Raw genomic sequence first — 17642 nt, 5'->3', positions numbered from 1 at the left:
CAAAGCTTCAAATAGTTAGACTTTGTCCTGACAAGAAAATACTCTCATACACCCATAAATAAGGCAGATATTTAGCTGAACTCATTTAGCTAAGACACCCTATTATTATGTGTAAGAATGGTATTTCAAACAGAAAAATATGTAACAATAAAAATATGTAACAAATATGTAAAATTAGTAACAGCATTTGTCACTAACAGACGTTCTGTTTAGATAATTCAATATTCGGATAGTAGCTCCTTTAAATATTAGGCCATTCTAATAATGCAGATCCCTTTCGGTTTGAATTAAAAGACTATTAAACATTGTATAGTACGAAGTAGAAAATTGTTTTAACAAAAGCACGTTGCAACGATAATAAATGCTACCTTGTGACCAGATGACGTGGTCTAATCCAACGACGAATACCTTGGCCGTCGATCAACATCGAATCACAGCATCAGTGAGTTTCGTAGCATCGAAATGTCACGCAGCCTGCCGATTGCCATATCGCACCACACCACAGATTTATTGCAAGCGTTGCCACGGTATTGTGAAAGAACTGGAGAAACCCAGTGTCAGAAAGACACAGCGCGAACAACCGTTCTTCTGCTGATACCACTGTCACTACCGTCACTATTACCATCGCTCCCATCGCCACTGTTGTGGTCAACTAAAAGGAATCCATTGTCTGATTGACTATGGAATAAATGAGATAAATCATTTGATTATGAGTCATGCTATTCATTACTTATAATAATAGGCCGCTGTTATTACATCCAATGACCCGATTGTACTGTCAATCTCTTCTCTTCCCTCAGCTTCGTCTATCTCTTCTTTGATCTGTTTATTTAATTACAGCCTTTTGAACGTTTCGTTATAAACGTTTCATTATTCTTCAGCTTTTCTACACTGCAATATACGGGGTGTCCCGTATACACAGTTCGCTCAGGAAATTCCGGGACCAACGTTATTAAGAACACAGCTTTTCAGATAAATGAAATTTCATTATCTATTAGTCAACGTGCGTCCTTTTGCTGTGCGAATTTTAAAAGGCGTGTGCGTAGTTCTTTTTCGAAATTGGACTTAAAAGAACTGTCACGTTCTTCTGGATCGTTTCTACATCGTCCAAACACGCTATCCTTGTAGTGCCACTTTCAGCTTAGGAAACAGAAACAAGTCAGCAGGCGCCAAACCCGGACAGTAGAAGATGGAAGAGTGAAAGATGAATCGCTGCAACCGATTTTCTAGCAAAAGGTTGCTGATAGAAACGAATGATAGAGACGAAGGTAATCAACGACGAGTGTACTGAAGCACTGTCGTGCAGGAAAAACCATTCTCGTAATTGGTACGTGTTCCGGTTGACCCTACGATTTCTTTTCAAAAGACGATCAAGTACGTCTGCGTAAAGTGATCCAGTTACAGTCTGATCCAGTTACAGATGATCAACTATAGTCTGGCCAGGGGACACGAATTCGGTGAATCAGTCAACAACCTTCATCAACATCCTTTTCATTTTTGATTTTGTGGCCTCTACTTACCAAATTTGGATGTATAGGAAAATCATGTACGTCGAATGATAATAAAATTTCATGCGCCTTAAAAACTGTGTTCTCGATAACACGGAACTTGCTGAATGCACTGTGCAGCTACTGCACGGGGAACCGCTTCGGCGGTGGATTCTGAACACGAGGACAATACAAAACGTTTTGACGTGGTTTTCCATTCTGTAATTTCTGTTGCGTCGTTTCAACGAAAATTCATTTGATACAATTAGAAAGCATGGGTGGATCCAGTCCTAAAATTTCAAGTATAGGCCACTAGTATACCACTGACTACTCTTTTTCCTGTCTTGCATTGTGGTCTCGAAACACATGGAATTATTTGAAATCTGTTGGTCGTGATAAGTCCGTACGTGCAGCAACGCGGAATGCGACTAACGACTATGCCAGCAGGACCGTGCAAATTACTTCTTGCACTTCTCGTGACGACCCTGACAATCATGATCATTATGGACCGCTCACGAACGTATTCTTTGGAAGACAGCAATTATGCGTCATTATCATTCCCACGTTTATAACGACACAATTAAGCTTTTATTGGAATTATTGTTGTTTCCGTATATATAATCGTTGCTCTAGTCATTTCCATTTTTGTTACAGCCATTTCGACCAGCTCATATGTACTGTCGAAAATTGAATTTATGAATTTTTCTTTGTCCGAAGAAATTGACTTTTTCCAAAAGTCTAATGTTTTATTTATGTGAACTATGATTTCGAACTGTAGCTTCTTTTCTCTATTTATCTTACTAAACAAACTAAACTATTATAAGATATATTTTAGACGTTACGACATAAAAGTTAATATTTTTAATTAAGAAATCTTGATTACGGATAACTATTGCAAATGATTCAAATTTTTTTGATTATCGGTAGTCATTGTCGATAATGAGAATTTTTTTTGTTTACGAATAATCATTATCGATAAGGGAAATTTCATTTTGTTTATTAGTGACCAATATAAACGACAGGTACTTTTTTTTCGTTACCATTAATCGTTATCAATGAGGAGAATTTTGTTTTCGTTACTGATAACCATTATCGACGACAATAAATTTTCCTGAATACATTCGATTATCGTCAGTTGTTATTAACATTACTCATTGACAAAGTAAAAAGATACTAATTATAAAACTTATGGTAGTCGAACGTAACCAAAAGGTTTTTCGCTATTGATAATGATTATCGGTAACCAAAATAAAATTCGGACCATCGATAACGATTATTGGTAAGTTTCAAAAAATTAGATCTCCGTCATCGATAACGTTTACTGACAGCCAAACGAAAATTTAATCATTCACAATGGATCAATTAAAAATTAATATCTTTCAATAATTTCATTTCTTGAGAAACTTTTTTGAGTTCTATTGATAGCTGGTTTCCATTTAAATAAAAATCAGGTTTTCTTCAATAAGTCTTTTCCAAAGAACGTTTAAAGTACACGGTAGAATCTTTAGTAAGTGAAACAAATCTTAACATTAAAATTACTGTCAAATTGACTGGTTTTACAATTTTATTTTAAAATTCCTACTTCATGTTATATCTTCTTCCACAATGATGTAATGATTTTCGCAACGATAACTAAAATAATAATATACTGAATTTTATTTTGCTTTTTATGTATTCAATTAAATTAAATTAAATTAAAAATGTTACTTACTTAGTGATAATTTAAAAATTAATTTTACATGGGCTGGCATCCATCCTTTACATTTGCTAAAAGAAAAAAATACATTTAACAATCCATATATATTCAAATAACGTATAAATAGATAAAAAGCTGAATAAACATAATATAAAACTAAAACAAATTTTAAATTTTGTATATAATTTTAATTTAATATTACCATTAAAAGTTGTTTTATTAGTAAAACAAATTATAAAATATGCCTACATGTATTCCATGAGTTCCATGACTTTTTAGCAGCAATTTCATGTGGTGGATATGCCATTTCACATGTCAATGGTTGCACTATCTTCAGTTTTGGTCTATAACGTCCAGCTTGTACTTTATGAAGTACTGTGCTGACATGTAAATATCTTTTCGCAACACTATTTTGATTAATTAATATCTGAAAAAAATATTTCATTTCTAATTTAGTTTAAGAATAGGGTTATGTTACATATATATTTCATGCATCACATATAAATGTGTACATACAGGACGTAGATATGGTATTAAACTCATTATTTTTAACTATCTATGTGATAATTAAACAAAAATTATATTTATATTATATTTCAAATTTGGTAATATTTAATACATTGAACACTGAATTTAACAATTTGAATCCGTGACAGTAGTACCAAACTCTCAAGATACATTTAGACTTTCAACTGTATAAATGAAAAAAGTGCAAATTAAAATTAAATTAAATTAAATTAAAAATGTTACTTACTTAGTAATAATTAATTAAAATTAAAAATGTTACTTACTTAGTGATAATTTAAAAATTGATTTTACATGGGCTGGCATCCATGAAACTCCAAATTATCTCGCTAAATAAAAGGCGCGAGAGATTGAAAAGAGCTATTCGAGGGTAAAAATAACTTGTCATAAAAGTCATTGATTCGAGATATTATTGTTTAATTTGAAAAGTTTCTTTTTTTTCTTCAGCTCTATGCATCTTTCTTGCCTAATCCGAGGTCTTTTCCTTAGATTTTCATACTCCAATAGTAAGATAAGTTTCACCTCATTGATCTAGAATTTTCTCCTAGATTTCGTCTTCCATCTCTCAGGGTGGTAGAATCGCTTCGTGATTATTTCATAATGTAGAAACGAAACGAAACCCTCGATGAAATTTATGACCATTTTATTGTTAAATGCAAAGTAATCAAGATTAAGTATCTGTAAAGGACAGAACACTTTTCAAGGATCGTACGCGACTTTAACGAAAATTTATCATGGTCGCTAATAACTAAACTCACAACATCAAACACTAGAGCTACGACACCAGTCAAAACGACTAGTTTTACAATTTTATTTTAAAATTCCTACTTCATATTATATTTTTTCCCGCAATGATGTTATGACTTTCGCAATGATAATTAAAAAAATAATATAATGAATTTTGATTTGTTTGTTATGTATTCAAACTCGAAATAATTTTATATCAAGGCTATTTATACCAATACCAATCAAAATGACTGATACTTGTCAAAGTGTAAAAGGGTCCTTCGATCTGTTTATCGAACCCCAATATACAATTTTCTCGTTTTGTACAACTTCCCACACGTTTTTACAATTTTTACTACGTATCATTCAATATGATGGTAGTTATCAGAAAAATTCCGGAACGATCGCTAGATCGTTAGACGCTAACACTAGAAACACCACACCATTCAAAATGACTGATTCTACAATTTTATAAATGTCTCAATTCTCTTTTAGGGACCATGGATTAATAATAGCAAAAATGTACTACATAACATGAGAAAGTAATAAATTAATAAATATAAATATATTCTATTATTACGTATTTATTAAAGACCAGTCATTTTGTCTGATTTTGGTAGAATAGCTTCGTGTTAACTATCGATAATTCTGTTAAACTATAAATTTGTATAATCATCCTAAGCGTAGTCACAATCGGACAACTTTTGATTCTTCTAATAGTGAGTATTATTAATGCGTGCGATGTTACGAAGTCGCTAATATCTCTTCGGCGTAAAAAGTTCTATTCAAATAAACGATTCTTGCTAATTATGCTGTTTCGTATCAATTTACACGGTATACGTGCTAATGATAAGCATAGGTACGTATATTTGCTGATCGATCGTTTGTCTTGATAATGACTTCATTAACGATGGAAACCACGTTTGACGTTTCAAATTTATTATTTAATTTTATCTTGATCTGTGTTATTCAGATTTTTACTGCTTCTCGCTGTTCAAGGACCGGATATCATCTCTTCTCTGCGGTACTGTTAATAACATTGGTGGCTTCATGCTAGCGACGGTAAATTAAGTAACCTGTTCGGATTTCCTGAGACTGGTTTGACGACTATTGAGCCAGGTCATGGCATCGATGACCTCGGAAATGCCGTCCCTAACCATGAATGAAGCTGGAACCAACACTTTCATAGCTTACGTTGCCATTGACAATCACTTTCTTATTACAACTCGCATAAGGAAACAGCCATTCATTGAGTATCAGATAAAAGTAATTTATTAACAAAGTCGACAATTTATTAACAAAGCTACTCACAGGATTATAATCAATTAATAATACAATAAAGGAAGACAGAGAGGGATTGAGTTAATTGACAACAATTGAACAGGCAATGTTTCATCTATGCTTGACGATGTCTTTCATATTTATAATTACCTTCACATCGAATTAACTTTCTTCCTACGAAATATCGTTTAAAATATCGTAGATATTACCAAAGCATTGTCAAGAATTCCGTAGACTAAACACGTGCTTAATACAAAGCTGATTCAAAATCTATGAAAGTTGAAACCTTCGACCAATATCTACGCTGGATTGTACATTTTTATTGGACTAATTTTAAACTCTAAAAACATTTCCTACCAAAAACGGTACATCAAAAGACACAATTAATATTTACTATTTTCCAATCAAGATAATGACACCATAGATATATCTAGCACGTTAAACAACAATTTACCTTGCAGATACACGACGACTATTTACTTTCCAACGTTCCAATTTAGTTTCCAATGTTAATTATTGTTTGAAAATAAGAAAACGGCAAAGTCGTACGCTGGATGATACCTGAGTGGAAAAAACATACTCTCAAAGTCTTCTTCCACTGTACTCGTAGTCTCCTTCGTATATATTATTACTGCAAGTCCGAAGAGACCTGCACTCGCTGTTCAATAAGGGATGTTGCAAAGTTACGTGCAGCAACGTGAATACGAGTAAACGCGAACGAGCGAGTATCAAAGACAAACGCGACCGGTAAGACCAGACGCGCTTAACGCGAACTCTCGTCGGCTGGCAGCCGCTTAAATCTTGAAGCAAAGATACATAGTTTATTGTGGCGCGTCCTTTTATCGGAAACCGGCCGCAATTGTGGCGCTACGAAATAGATCGAATGGTGCAACGTGCCGGAATAATAAAGTAGGCTTTCGAAATCTTCCTTCCTGGTCTGTTAATCCGTTTGCGTGGAACCAACGTAACGTAATGAACGCCAACAGCGAAGAAAGTTCAGTCTTAATCGCTCGAGCCTTGTTCCGCCAGAGCAAAGCTGGAAGAGGCAGTCGAGTTATCCATTACAGATAATTACGGATGGTACGCTAGGCTCTGTTATCTGCAGGAAAAGGTGGCAGGGATTCTGTATCCAAAGAGGATGCTATATCTTCGATTCATAGGCATGAAAACATTCGCCGTTTGATATATCTAATTGCGAGCAAACGATTCTGTTTCCTGGCCTGTTGCCAGTTATCCTGCTTCCACCAGTGTTATGGTGTACGAATTGTCAAAGTGATTCTCGCTTCTAGGAGATCTCTACATCTTCTCCAGTGTTTGGTTTTCTTAGTCCTCGAAGCTATTAAGTATTGTTTAGCTTCAAATTAAATCAATTTGAAGGAATAGCCTCTTAGCCTCATAGCTTTTTCTAGGAGCAAACCTTGCAAAGATGGTGCAACCGAGTATAGACGGGTCAGTCTTCGTAATTATATTAATACACCATGGCTTTGGAGCTTTTTCGTAAAGTAACGCTGGCAGTGTGAGGGTCTGGATTGGTATACACATTGTACTTATACTTAAATTTACTTAAATATGTTTCTATCATACATTTATCCACGCATTTCCTCTCTCTATTCCAAGATAAAACCTCAACACCAATGAATAATCCAAATCTTTCAGAGAGACACAAAGTTCGTTTGAAAAAAATATAGTACTTTGCTCGGTAATTGGCTGGTACGCAGAAAAATACAAGGAAAGAACGGCAACACATCCAAACCAGCTACAAAACCCTCATAGACAGAAGACTAAAAAGAAAACAACCCCCTGACCTGATTAAAGAAATGAAATATACAAACTTGAAGATGGTGTCCCGCTGAGGATAGCCATCCACATGTTATTTAGCAATTGAGTAAGGAAAATTTACCAAATGTCCAACTGAACAAATTGTAAAGTAACAATTAAATAAAAAAAAAGACTTTTGTTCTAGAAAACACTCCACTAACTTCACTAAAGAAATAAAATAGTCAAACTCGAAGATGGTATCCCGCTGGTGATAGCTATCTACATGTTATTTAGCAATTAAGTTAGAAAAATTTACCAAATGTCCAGCTGGACAAATTGTAAAGTACAAATCAAATAGAAAAGAAGACTTTTGTTCGAGAAAACACCCCACAGACCTGACTGAAGAAATAAAATAGTCAAACTCGAAGATGTATCCCGCTGGGGGTAGCCAACCACATGTTATTTAGCAATTAAGTTAGAAAAATTTACCAAATATCCAGCTGGACAAATTGTAAAGTACAAATTAAATAGAAAAAAAATTTTGTTTGAGAAAACACCCCATTGACCTGACTGAAGAAATAAAATAGTCAAACTCGAAGATGGTATCCCGCTGGTGATAGCTATCTACATGTTATTTAGCAATTAAGTTAGAAAAATTTACCAAATGTCCAGCTGGACAAATTGTAAAGTACAAATTAAATAGAAAAAAAATTTTGTTTGAGAAAACACCCCATTGACCTGACTGAAGAAATAAAATAGTCAAACTCGAAGATGTATCCCGCTGGGAGTAGCCATCCTCATGTTATTTAGCAATTAAGTTAGAATAATTTATCAAATGTCCAGCTGGACAAATTGTAAAGCACAAATTAAATAGAAGACTTTTGGTCGAGAAAACACCCCACAGACCTGACTGAAGAAATAAAATAGTCAAACTCGAAGATGGTATCCCGCTGGTGATAGCTCTCTACATGTTATTTAGCAATTGAGTAAGGAAAATTTACCAAATGTCCAACTGAACAAATTGTAAAGTAACAATTAAATAAAAAAAAGACTTTCGTTCTAGAAAACACTCCACTAACTTCACTAAAGAAATAAAATAGTCAAACTTGAAGATGGTATCCCGCTGGGGATAGCCATTCACATGTTATTTAGCAATTGAGTAAGGAAAATTTACCAAATGTCCAGCTTGACAAATTGTAAAGTAACAATTAAATAAAAAAAAAAGACTTTTGTTCTAGAAAACACTCCACTAACTTCACTACAGAAATAAAATAGTCAAACTGGAAGATGGTATCCCGCTGGTGATAGCTCTCTACATGTTATTTAGCAATTGAGTAATGAAAATTTACCAAATGTCCAGTTGGACAAATTGTAAAGCATAAATTATATAATAAAAACAAAATTGTGATGAACAACAATTTCTGTTTTATATCATTTTATTGAATTAGGTATGACCCATTTCGTTATATCTCTATTATTACGTTCGTGCATAATTCAATAAACTAATATAAAATAAAAAACATTGTGCGTCTATTATTTCCTTATAAAACGAAAGAAACTTTTCAGACAACTTAATAGATAAGAAAATCGTTTGCCTGGTCTATACTTCTTTAATTATATTCTCGAAAACATAAATTTGCATAAAAACTCTCCGCCTACTAATTATCACGTTTCCTATGAAACTCAGTAGATGTGCTAATAATTATGAACGAATGTGTATGTGCTTCGAACACGTTTGCTCTTTACGTATCTTAAGTGAATCATCTAGGACGTCCTGAACATGGTACTGAAGAAAGCACCTTTTGGAAAATAGCTATAGAAGAATTCCCTTTTGTCTCATTTTCTCAGTCGTTATCGTCTATGCGCGTTAAGATAAGCTCGGGTCTCTATACGTACTTACACTGTCTCTATCTTCCAACTTGGATTTGGATAAGGAAATCTGAAGGAAAACCGGGACACGACAGCCATTAACGACGCTTATCTCACGGCACATCGTGTTCAAACAATGTGCATTTGACATGATAACGTCGATGAATTCGAAATAACTATTAAACTCTCGTTAACCTTTGACGAGAATTTTTATGTAAATCACACGTCTACGAACAATATGTAAAATAATTATTCCTTTTCCATTCACCTTCGCGTCTTATCATTTTGTTGATTATATTCGATGAATTATTTATTCTATGTAAGTAGATCGCGGATGTTCATAGGTTTTTTTGGAAATTTAACGATATTTGTACGATATTTAAAATAGAGCACTAACGTGTAATATTTAGCAGACGAGGCAAATTTCTATTTAGATTTCATTTCTGTAATTACGTTTATAGAAACACAAAGTTGCATGTACATTCGCAGTCTATGTATAAGCAGTAGAACTTTTAATTTATCACGTTAAATAGTTCGATGAATATTTTAAAATACAGTGATAGTGTTTATTCGTATTTCAAGCTCACAGGCCATTGCAAAGAAGATTATTGCCATCCACTATATATATCGTACACATATATAAACATTTACATACGTCACATAGATTCATACACGTACTCAACACACGAACATACACACAACTTCATTTTTATCATCGTCAGTTCGACTGGCACTAATTTTGTTATTTTTATCTCTTGCACAAACGGAAATACGTTTCTTTCTTGCTGAAACTTCGAAACAAAATAATTTTAGAAAATAATTTGAACGTTAAGAAATAGAGAAAATTTTGGCAAACGTAGTCAAATTTTGATCAAATTTCTACCTTACAGAGATATTCTTTCCCTTCCAATTAAATTTACGTTTATATTCCAATTTATGTATTATCAATCTTTCTTATCTTTATTCTTCTTCTTCTTATTCTTCATAATAAAAAAAATTAAAGTATCCGTTCGCGAGAGCGATTATTCTAAAAGATGTTTTGACTTTAATTTCGTAAAATTGCCGAATTGTAAGTGGTTCTGTCTTTGTTCCAGGTATATTCACAGTGATGTGTTACAATGTATTATGCGACAAGTATGCGACTCGACAAATGTACGGTTATTGTCCGAGTTGGGCGCTCGATTGGGAATATCGGAAAAAGGGGATCCTGGATGAGATACGACATTATGCCGCGGACATAATTAGCCTGCAAGAGGTCGAAACGGACCAATTCTACAATTTCTTCCTGCCAGAACTTAAACACGATGGCTACGATGGCATATTTTCTCCAAAATCTCGAGCGAAGACGATGGCGGAGAATGATCGTAAATACGTAGATGGCTGTGCTATATTTTATAGAACAGCGAAGTAAGTACGACACTATTTAAGATCCATCCATTTTTATGTAGAAAACTAACGAGTAAATCTACAAAAAATTACACTGTTCGACGAGTTTGTAATTTCTTTCGATTTTGCAACACTCGGTAGGTGATTCTTCGTGAGCTAAACGCGAATCTGCAAGCTGATTTTCCCGGAACCCACAGTTTTCGAAGAAATAAATTTTCAACAAAATTGCAAAATTTCCATCTCGCAGATGTTTCGTGCTTTTACCGTTGCATCTATCGAGTTGCTAAGTAGAACATCTCCAAAGTTGAAATTTCTAATCTCCTTAAAAATTGATTTTTCAGAAAACTATTAGTTCTAGAGGGGAAAAAATTAGGAAAGAAAAATTGTCCATGGTTTGTGAAGCGTAGCTTAGGATTATAAATTCTGATTGCTACTATAAAGAGATAAATTCTTATTGATTCGAATAATATCTGTATAATAATATAAATTGGAATTCGTATTAATCTTTGTATAATTGAATGGCAAATTTTTGAAATCTATCTTTATTTGGTCATAAATATTGAAATTCCGAAGAATATTGTATATAAACAGAATACAAGATTTTATGCAAATGTAACACAATGCACGTAACTAGGACCACGTAAAAACTAAAACAATTATTTTCTTGCCAACATTTCTTGACACATGAAGACCTTAAATGATTGCAAACTCTAGTTCTAGTACTTTTCAACTATTCACAGTGGTAATTTATAGGTTGTGCTTAGCTGCACATACAGTTTTGCATAGATATACAAAACGAACGCTCCGTGATACGCGTAAATTCGAACATATTTCACCATCTTTACAGTTATCTAATTAGCAAAACATGAGACAATGATGGATCGGCACGTTCGTTGCATAATACGCAAAATACAATTAACTTCATAGCAACTGTTAACTGTACAACTGGCGTACACACCTACCACAACAGAAATTTCTTACCTGGCATTTCCTTCTCGTTATTTGTCAAAATGCAGCAGTTCTCTCACCTGCACAGCTACATGCTAGGAATGTAATTTATTACCAGTAGCCATTAGATCTATTTCACTCGCGCATAGTACTTCTTAAGTGTGCTAAATAATGCTAACTATACGAACATACTATATATAATTTCCACTCTTAATAATACTGTTGTTCCGCTCTGAATCTCATTTGCTGTATTACATTTGAAAAAAATTGTCCAACATAAATTTCGAGGTCGTTGCCTATGTAAAACATAATCAAACACGCTATTTAATTTTCAGAGTAGTCTTAATAATATTGTCGATTTGCATTGAATTTCATTTGTGATATTACGTACGCAAACATTTTTCAAACATAAATTTCGAGGTCGTTGTCTATCGAAAACATAATCAAACATGCTATGTAATTTTCAAAATACTTTCAGTGATAGTGTCGATTTGCATTGAATTTCATTTGTCATATTACGTACACAAACATTTTTTAAACATAAATTTCAAGGTCGTTGTTCATCTAAAACATAATCAAACATGCTATGTAATTTTTAAAATACTCTCAATAATATTGACAATTTGCATTGAATTTCATTTGTGATATTACGTACACAAACATTTTTTAAACATAAATTTCGAGGTCGTTGTTCATCTAAAACATAATCAAACATGCTATGTAATTTTCAGGATACTCTCAATGATACTGTCGCTTTGCATTGAATTTCAGTTGTGATATTACAGACGTAAATATGTTTCAAACATAAATTACAAGGTCGTTGCCCATCTAAAACGTAATTAAACATGTTATGTAATTTTCAAAATACTCTCAATAATATTGTCGATTTACATTGTATTTCATTTATGATGTTACATACAAAAACATTCTTCAAACAAATTACAAGGTCGTTGTCCATCTAAAACATAATCAAACATGCTATGTAATTTTCAGAATACTCTCAATAATACTGTCGATTTGCATTGAATTTCATTTGTGATATTACGTACTGTAGAATCGTAAACTATTACGATTTATTTACAATGAATGGATTGTACAGATGTTGATTAAACAGGAAACGATGGTTGTTTAACGTGAACTAAATACAATAACGTACTATAATTTAGACAACTCAATAGTTAATTTGCAACTCTCGTCACCACGGATCCAATGCTCTCTCTCTCTCTCTCTCTCTCTCTCTCTCTCTCTCTCTCTCTCTCTCTCACGCGGACCACACCCTCTCGACAACACAACTTGCACTCACTTATTTCTCGATTCACACTCTCTGGCTTCTCTACTGACACTGACTGTTAATTCGTCTTTCTCCCTTAGCATCCCTTTGTCTTAGCCCCACCACGCACGTGTTTTGCAACCGCTCGTGGCCAGGGTCACGTAGGACTTTTCTGCGAAACTATTCAATTAGAGGACCGACGACACATTTGTCACGTAAACTCACAAGTCACAACTCAGATTATAAAAAAGCAAGAAGGTTGAGCCGTAACACAGCTATTAACTTTTTTTTTATTACACTTTATTATGCACTTAATAGTCACAATTGAGTGTACACTGAATTGACACGTGTTAATGACACTTTTACTCTAACAACTTTATATAAATTAAGTAGGCGACTGATCTAAGGGTAGAAACCAGATAAAGAGACGTTGACTGTTCGAAAGTTGGAAAATCAGTAAAGTTTAGTGACGATATTGTGGCGGAGGAAAGCTAGTTATGGGTGGGTCTAAGGACACGAAAAGAGCTGATTTGTTAAGGACAAGTTTTCATTAGGAGAGTCAGGGAAATACACTTCGCTGTCAATTGGCTAATTTTCTAGGTTGGTGGGTGAGGAAGGGTGCTAATCGCCCTTGAGAAAAAGTTGCTAACGGAAGATACCGAACGTGAGGAAAACTAACATTCCCGTATCTTCCCGTAGTAGACAGAAATGTAAAGAACACTCGAAATAAAAGATACTTGTTTGGTCTGAAGGACTTTAACCACGAAAATGCCAAGATTTATGGTAAGTCCTTAAGAATATTGTGGGTACGCAGCAAAGATGTGTAGACATCTGGGTGCCATCTTGCCCTCGGTGTGCTGCCTGGTCTCTGATGTGGATTGAGATATGGTTGATGTTACACTTCTCTCGCGACACTGTTTATGATTCACCCAATATCTCGTAGGCCTTTTGTCCACGATACTACAATACGCAAACATTCTTCAAACATAAATTTCAAGCTTGTTGTTCATCTAAAACATAATCAAACATGCTGTGCAATTTTCAAAATACTCTCAATAATATTGACAATTTGCATTAAATTTCGTTTGTGATATTGCGTACGCACATATTTTTCAAACATAAATTTCAAGGTCGTTGTTCATCTAAAACAATCAAACATGCTGTGTACTTTTCAAAATACTCTCAATGATACTGTTGCTTTGCACTGAATTTCATTTGTGATATTACGTACACAAACATTTTTTAAACATAAATTTCAAGGTCGTTGTTCATCTAAAACATAATCAAACATGCTGTGTACTTTTCAAAATACTCTCAATGATACTGTTGCTTTACATTGAATTTCATTTGTGATATTACGTACACAAACATTTTTTAAACATAAATTTCAAGGTCGTTGTTCATCTAAAACATAATCAAACATGCTGTGTACTTTTCAAAATACTCTCAGTGATAGTGTCGATTTGCATTGAATTTCATTTGTCATATTACGTACACAAACATTTTTTAAACATAAATTTCAAGGTCGTTGTTCATCTAAAACATAATCAAACATGCTGTGTAATTTTCAAAATACTCTCAATAATATTGACAATTTGCATTGAATTTCATTTGTGATATTACGTACACAAACATTTTTCAAACAAATTACACAAATTGTACAATTGGACAAATTGTAAAGTACAAATTAGATAATAAAAAAAAAAACGAAGCTGCGAGCGAAAAAATGTTGTTCTTGTTTCTCGACTTATTTGGAGCCATAGAATCTCGCTGACTCTGCTTCTAGCGCAAATTATTCCCATAGCGTGCATTATATTGGAAAACTGGCTGTTCACACAAGCTATCGTTGCTTTTATTCGACAGTCTAAAGCCTAAGAGGAAAAATAGTCAGTGACTGATATAATCAGGTACCGCATGTTTGAAAAATTCCTGCTGCATACTGGTTGAGAATCACAACGTTAAATGAGATCGATTAACGAGCTGCTTCGCCGATGCATGGTCCTTGGACAGATAGAAAAAGCGAAGAGTCGATGAGTCCCAGGCGACATGAAATCTGGAACGACTATAGGGTAGCCAGCCTCGTTAATTATATCTTCACTGGGAATTCATAGAAGCCGCGGTACAGCTTAGTAGTATTAGTGTATCGTGGGTCGGTATTAACCCTGTGAAACTCATTCTAAGTTTTGTAACCGAAGACTGAAAGCTACGGGCAGAGTGGTGGAAATATTAGATATCTGCGCTCGCATCTCAGGGGATAACAAGATACGAGACAGAAATGGTCTGCTGCACAAATGGGCTCTGTTAACGGCTAACGTGCTACGAAAGGTACTACATTCAGCATGGACTGTAAGAGAGCGCGCAGTTTCTTTAAAGGCCGGTGCAACCGTTGCATCTGTCAGCCACTTTATACACTTAATTCGCCGCTCGGCCGCAAAATCCCAGCCGTATAATAAATGCGATGCCAATGTAAGACTAACAATCTAATCTCTGCAAGGACGAAAGACCACCGTTATTTAACGAGTTCCTACTTTCTTCCTGATGCCACAAACTATTCTGCGCTATTTCCAGCAACTTTTAATACGTCTTCCGTGCTACGTTACAGCAATCGATACGTGTACCTTCGTCGATTCATATACAATCTGTGGTCAATTTAAACGTCAAAACTTCGTAAAACTGCGTATAGACTAAGCCAAAAGATCCTTTGAAGATTCGTTCGTTTTTCATCCATTTGGGAAAAAATCATGGAAAAGGAAGAAACAACGCCCTCGTCGATTCACAATAATCTAGAACAACAGATCATGTACAATTGTAAAACAGTTTGTTAGATCAATGTGTTTTTTTTATTGTTCGAACAAATATAGAAAACAAGCAAATCAATTAAAAGGAAATTCTTTAACCTACCTAGCTTGTTGGCAGAATATCTTCACGAGTATCCGGACCAATTTAAATTTCACCAAAATATATAGATATTTACTAGCTTTCTGTGAAACTGATAGACTACAAGTTTAAGTTGCGCGTATTAAAAGGCATATTTTGCTATGTAATATATACAGGTTATTTAATAACTGGTACAAGCGACCAGCAGGTGATTCTACTTGAAAAAACAACTTGAAAAGAAAGAAGAAAATTTGTTCTCTTAAGATTTTGTTTTTGAAGAAATCAAGATGGAGATCTTGAGGCAAACGTGCGCTCGAACGAGTCTCATTTCAATGGATTTCGCCGTAGACTGTCTTTATTCACATTACCAAACATCCCTAATAATAGTTAATAATTTTAGACGACCTGAATAACGAAAACATAGAATAGAAGAAAGTACTTGCTCTACAGGAATTTCATTAACTCAAAAATTGTTGAAAATGACGTCCATGATTTAAATTAATAAAATAACAATAAAAAAAAACTCGAAGATGGTATTCCGCTGGGTGTAGCCATAAACATGTTATTTAGCAACTAAGTTAGAAAAATTTACCAGATATCCAGCTGGACAAATTGTAAAGTACAAATTAAATAGAAAAAAAATTTTGTTCGAGAAAACAGCCCACAAACCTGACTGAAGAAATAAAATAGTCAAACTCGAAGATGGTATCCCGCTGGGGGTAGCCATCCACATGTTATTTAGCAATAGAATTAGGAAAATTTACCAGATATCCAGCTGGACAAATTGTAAAGTACAAATTAAATAGAAAAAAAGACCTTTGTTCGAGAAAACACACTACAGATCCGACTGAAGAAATAAAATAGTCAAACTCGAAGATGGTATCCCGCTGGGGGTAGCCATCCACATGTTATTTAGCAATTGAGTAATGAAAATTTACCAAATGTCCAGCTGGACAAATTGTAAAGTACAAATTAAATAGAAAAAAAGACCTTTGTTCGAGAAAACACACTACAGATCCGACTGAAGAAATAAATTAGTCAAACTCGAAGATGGTATCCCGCTGGGGGTAGCCATCCACATGTTATTTAGCAATTGAGTAATGAAAATTTACCAAATGTCCAGCTGGACAAATTGTAAAGTACAAATTAAATAGAAAAGAAGACTTTGTTCTAGAAAACACCCCACTAACTTCACTGAAGAAATAAAATAGTCAAACTCGAAGATGGTGTCCCGCTGAGGGTAGCCATCCATATGTTATTTAGCAATTAAGTTAGAATAATTTACCAAATGTCCAGCTGGACAAATTGTAAAGCACAAATTAAATAGAAGACTTTTGGTCGAGAAAACACCCCACAGACCTGACTGAAGAAATAAAATAGTCAAACTCGAAGATGTATCCCGCTGGGGGTAACCATCCACATGTTATTTAGCAATTAAGTTAGAATAATTTACCAAATGTCCAGCTGGACAAATTGTAAAGTACAAATTAAATAGAAAAAAAATTTTGTTCGAGAAAACACCCCACAAACCTGACTGAAGAAATAAAATAGTCAAACTCGAAGATGGTATCCCGCTGGGGGTAGCCATCCACATGTTATTTAGCAACTAAACTAGAAAAATTTACCAAATGTCCAGCTGGACAAATTGTAAAATACAAATTAAATAATAAAAAAAAAATGATTTAAATTTCCTTTCATTCGCTACTGTATGTAATCGATCGGTCTCCATTCTACTTATTTTAAATTCGTCGGTCTCCGTTTAGCTGTGCCATTTAAAATTAACTAAATGAACAATTCCGAATCTGTTTTCGTTCATTAA

General features: G+C 34.2%; 2 protein-coding genes and 1 long non-coding RNA gene across 14 annotated transcripts in view; 1 reads left to right on the top strand and 2 right to left on the bottom strand.

Annotated features, from left to right (window-relative positions):
• Positions 1-4465, bottom strand: part of LOC138179192 (small ribosomal subunit protein uS3m-like) — a 270513-nt gene extending 266048 nt beyond the window's left edge. The window contains exons 1-6 of one of the 3 annotated variants that reach the window (XM_069111739.1): positions 4231-4465; positions 3975-4068; positions 3700-3875; positions 3433-3610; positions 3199-3254; positions 3037-3119 (exon numbers count right to left, since the gene is read on the bottom strand). In XM_069111739.1, coding sequence (XP_068967840.1) covers positions 3223-3254; positions 3433-3610; positions 3700-3726 — 237 coding nt within the window. In that variant the 5' untranslated portion in view covers positions 3727-3875; positions 3975-4068; positions 4231-4465 and the 3' untranslated portion in view covers positions 3037-3119; positions 3199-3222. Of the gene's footprint in view, positions 1-3036; positions 3120-3198; positions 3255-3432; positions 3611-3699; positions 3876-3974; positions 4102-4230 lie in introns of those variants that run through there. The other 2 variants (XM_069111738.1, XM_069111740.1) reach the window with 2 other exon arrangements.
• The window catches only part of twin (CCR4-NOT transcription complex subunit 6-like twin), a 196169-nt gene that overhangs the window by 168313 nt on the left and 10214 nt on the right, over positions 1-17642 (top strand). For all 8 annotated transcript variants that reach the window (XM_069111721.1, XM_069111722.1, XM_069111720.1 and 5 more), the window contains one exon: positions 10437-10749. In XM_069111721.1, coding sequence (XP_068967822.1) covers positions 10451-10749 — 299 coding nt within the window. In that variant the 5' untranslated portion in view covers positions 10437-10450. The remainder of the gene's footprint in view (positions 1-10436; positions 10750-17642) is intronic.
• Positions 10743-12878, bottom strand: LOC138179196 (uncharacterized). Of its 3 annotated transcripts, XR_011172950.1 has the most exons (5): positions 12726-12878; positions 12596-12634; positions 12328-12372; positions 12064-12104; positions 10752-11972 (listed from the first exon to the last, which is right to left on the bottom strand). It is a non-coding gene; the product is annotated as an uncharacterized LOC138179196 (long non-coding RNA). The 3 variants fall into 3 exon arrangements; XR_011172949.1 differs by having other exon boundaries at positions 10743-11972; positions 12328-12634; XR_011172951.1 differs by lacking the exon at positions 12596-12634 and having other exon boundaries at positions 10743-11972; positions 12328-12504.

This window comes from Bombus flavifrons, chromosome 4 (assembly GCF_040668555.2).
Source record: "Bombus flavifrons isolate JBK064 chromosome 4, iyBomFlav1_principal, whole genome shotgun sequence".
NCBI lineage: Eukaryota > Metazoa > Arthropoda > Insecta > Hymenoptera > Apidae > Bombus > Bombus flavifrons.
Note: the sequence above shows the minus strand (reverse complement) of the source record. Positions and strands in the feature narration are given on the sequence as shown.